Source organism: Chinchilla lanigera, unplaced genomic scaffold, assembly GCF_000276665.1.
Source record: "Chinchilla lanigera isolate Chin_1 unplaced genomic scaffold, ChiLan1.0 scaffold00182, whole genome shotgun sequence".
In the NCBI taxonomy this organism is placed as follows: domain Eukaryota; kingdom Metazoa; phylum Chordata; class Mammalia; order Rodentia; family Chinchillidae; genus Chinchilla; species Chinchilla lanigera.
The window spans coordinates 705,497-708,619 of NW_004955583.1; the positions used below are offsets into that span (position 1 = coordinate 705,497).

At 46.4% G+C, this 3,123-nt stretch overlaps 2 protein-coding genes across 6 annotated transcripts in view; one reads left to right on the top strand and one right to left on the bottom strand.

Moving 5' to 3' along the window:
• The window catches only part of Mdc1 (mediator of DNA-damage checkpoint 1), a gene marked incomplete in the record, with an annotated part of 34,106 nt that overhangs the window by 17,209 nt on the left and 13,774 nt on the right, over positions 1–3,123 (bottom strand). For 2 of the 5 annotated variants that reach the window (XM_013509807.1, XM_013509803.1), the window contains 2 exon segments: positions 479–617; positions 1,438–1,482. In XM_013509807.1, coding sequence (XP_013365261.1) covers positions 479–617; positions 1,438–1,449 — 151 coding nt within the window. 5 annotated transcript variants of the gene reach the window in all.
• Tubb (tubulin, beta class I) overlaps positions 1–3,123 on the top strand; it is a gene marked incomplete at its 5' end in the record, with an annotated part of 10,932 nt that overhangs the window by 686 nt on the left and 7,123 nt on the right.

The window sequence follows — 3,123 nt, forward strand, 5'->3', positions numbered from 1 at the left end:
TTTTTTTTTTGGTGGTACTGGGGATTGAACCCAGGCCCTTCTCATTGAGCTACAACCCTGGCCCTTTTTAGTTTTTATTTTGAGACAGCATCCTGCTAAATTACTAAATTGCCCATGCTAGAACTGAACTTGTGATCCTCCTGCTTCAGCCTCCTAGAGCGCTAGGATTGTGGGTGCACACCGCCACACCTGCCTCCATTTTAATCACATTAAGTGTAAAGTTCAGTGGCACTAAGTATACACTGCCGTACAACCATGGCCAAAACCCATCTTCAGACTGCCTGTGCTGTGTTACTAGAGCACAAATCCCTCCTAGCAAGCTCAGGGCTCCAGCCTGGTCCAGTCAACTCAGCTGTCCCCACCCTGCCACCTTCTCCATATGCAGTAAAACAATTTTCAGATTTCCTTGAAATGTGTTTCTTCTAATACTATCCATGAAAAGAGACCCATCCAACCTTTCAGTACCTAACACCCTGACCTTTTTCTGGTCCATAGGTACCGCCAAACACACGCAGCCGCCCAACAGGCTCCAAACTACACCCAGAGGATTCACTGGCTCTCTCTGTCTCCTCCTCTTCTTCAGCAGCCCAGTCTATGGTCTGGGTGTCTTCCATGGCCTGTAAAAGACATATACTGCCATCACTGCAATCACTGGTTTGCACACGTGGTGTCCAAGGAAGATGGTACCTGGAGTAAACCTGGGGAGTGATGGAAGCTGATGCTTCTCTTTCCATCAGTCATTCTGTTGTTATGCTTCTAAGAAGTTTAAATAAAATTTTGGTCTTTTTTTGTCTTTTTTGAGACAGGGTCTCACTATGCAGTTCAGGCTGGCCTTGAGCTCATTTTATAGCCCAGGCCAGTCTTGAATTTGCAACAATCCTCCTGCCTCAGCCTTCCAAGTGCTGGGATTACATGTGTGTGCGACCACACCCGGCTAAATAAAATTTGGGGGGGCTGGGGATTTATCTCAGCGGCACAGTGCCTGCCTGGCAAGAGCAAGGTCATGAGTTCAATTCCCGGTACCAGAAACAAAACAAAACAAAACAAAAAACAATTCCTGGTACCAGAAAAAAAAACAAAAAAAGAATAAAGAAAAAAAGAGAAAATTTTGAAGCCAGCTGTGGTTGCTCATGCCTGTAATCCTAGTAATCAGGAGGCCAAGGTAGGCTTGCCACAAGTTCAAGGCCAGCCTGGACTATGCACTACATACTGAGACCTTATCTCAAAAAAATAAAAAATAGCCAGATGTGGTAGTGCTGGCCTGTAATCCCAGTACTTGGAAGGCTGAAAGAGGAGGATCGCTGAGTTTGAGGCCAGCCCGGGCTACATAGTAAGTTCAAATCTAGCATAAACTACATAACAAGACTTTGTCTCAACCTCCCTCAAAATAAAAAATAAATGAACAGAATTCTGAAAGCCAGGCTTGGTGGTACATACCTGTAGTTGCATTTACTTGGGGGGCTGAGGCAGGAGGATCATGCAAGCCCAGGAGTTTGAGACCAGCTGGGAAAACAGCAAGATGGTGTCTCAAAAATTTTTTGGTAACTCATCGACAGAGTACTGGCCTAGAATCTACAGGGTCCTGTGTTCAATCCCCAGCATTGCAACAATTTTAAAAAAAACTTATTTATGTTTTTTTTTTAAAGAGGGTTTCACTATTTAGTCCAGGCTACCCTTGAACTCACTGTGTAGCCCAGGCTGGCCTCAAACTCACAGCAATCCTCCTGTCTCAGCCCGCCTGAGTGCTGGAATTATAGGCGTGTGTACACCACCATGCCTGGCAAAGAAGTTTTTTTAAAAAAACACTGTTATGTACAATATTTTCCATTCTCTCTCTAGTTTTTACATGCTAATTTGCAGCTTACTAAGTTAATTTTACTACCCACTACTGAGTGACAGCCCATAGTTTGAAAAACAATATCCTCAGCCAGGCCTGCTGGCTCACGCTTGTAATCCTAGCACTTGCGAGGCTGAGTTAGAAGACTCACTGTGGGTTGGGCATGGTGGTGCATGCCTGTAATGGGTGCACTGAAGGATTGGAATTCAAGTCCAGCCTGGACTACAAAGTGAGCTCAAGGCCAGCCTGAACTGCATAGCGAGACCCTGTCTCAAAAAGACAAAAAAAGAAAATTAAAAAAAAGACTCACTATGTACTCAAGGCCATCGGGAGTACACAGTTGAGTTGAAGGCAGCCTGAATTACATGGGGAGACCCTGTTCAAACTAAACAACCCCCTCCCCAATTTTGCTAACACACGCCAAGCATGTGTTGAGCACTGTGCTGTACCAGGCATAGCAGTCATGCTTGGGCATTCAGGGAACTTGTGCCAAAACACTTGGGTAATACGGCAGGTACGTGGATATACAGTAATACACACGCTGCTAACTTTCAGTCCCATGCTTCTTTACCGTGCACTTTACCAGACCACCTCGTGTAATCGGGCTAAGGCACAAAGAACCATAATATAAGATCATATGTAAAGTGTTGAACACTAATGTACTTTATATTGACCCCACCTCCCTCAGCCCCCCACCCCCGTTCTGGGGATTGAACTCAGGACATTTTGAATGGAGCTACATGTTCCCAGCCCTTTTAAAATTCTGAGTGAAGGTCTTGCTAAATTGCCCAGGCTGGGCATCAGCGTGCAATTCTCCTGTCTCGGCCTCCCAGCATGCTGGGATTGCAGGTGTACTCCACCATGCCTGTACTGACTGACTCATCTAATCTTCTCAAGAACCTTGTAAGGGTGGCGTTATTCTTTACTTCTCCAAATAAAGAGACTCCAACGGGGGCTGGGGATTTAGCTCAGCGGCAAAGCGCCTGCCTGGCAAGCACAAGGTCGTCAGTTCAATTCCTGGTACCAGGAGAAAAACAAAAACAAAAAAAGCAAAAAAAAAAAAAGATTAAAAAAAGAGACTCCAACGTAGATGGGTTACGGGACTCACCCAAAGTCACCCAGACAATCTCTAACCTGCTTAATATTCTCTTATGGTTTCCCACGCCCACAGCACAAAATAAAACCCAAACTCCTCAGGAGGACCTCTTGCCCCGCGCCCCTGCCGCGCCCGGCCCCCGGGCCCGTTATCTGCGCTCCAGGCGGCTGCGGCGCGCCGGGCCCGGCTC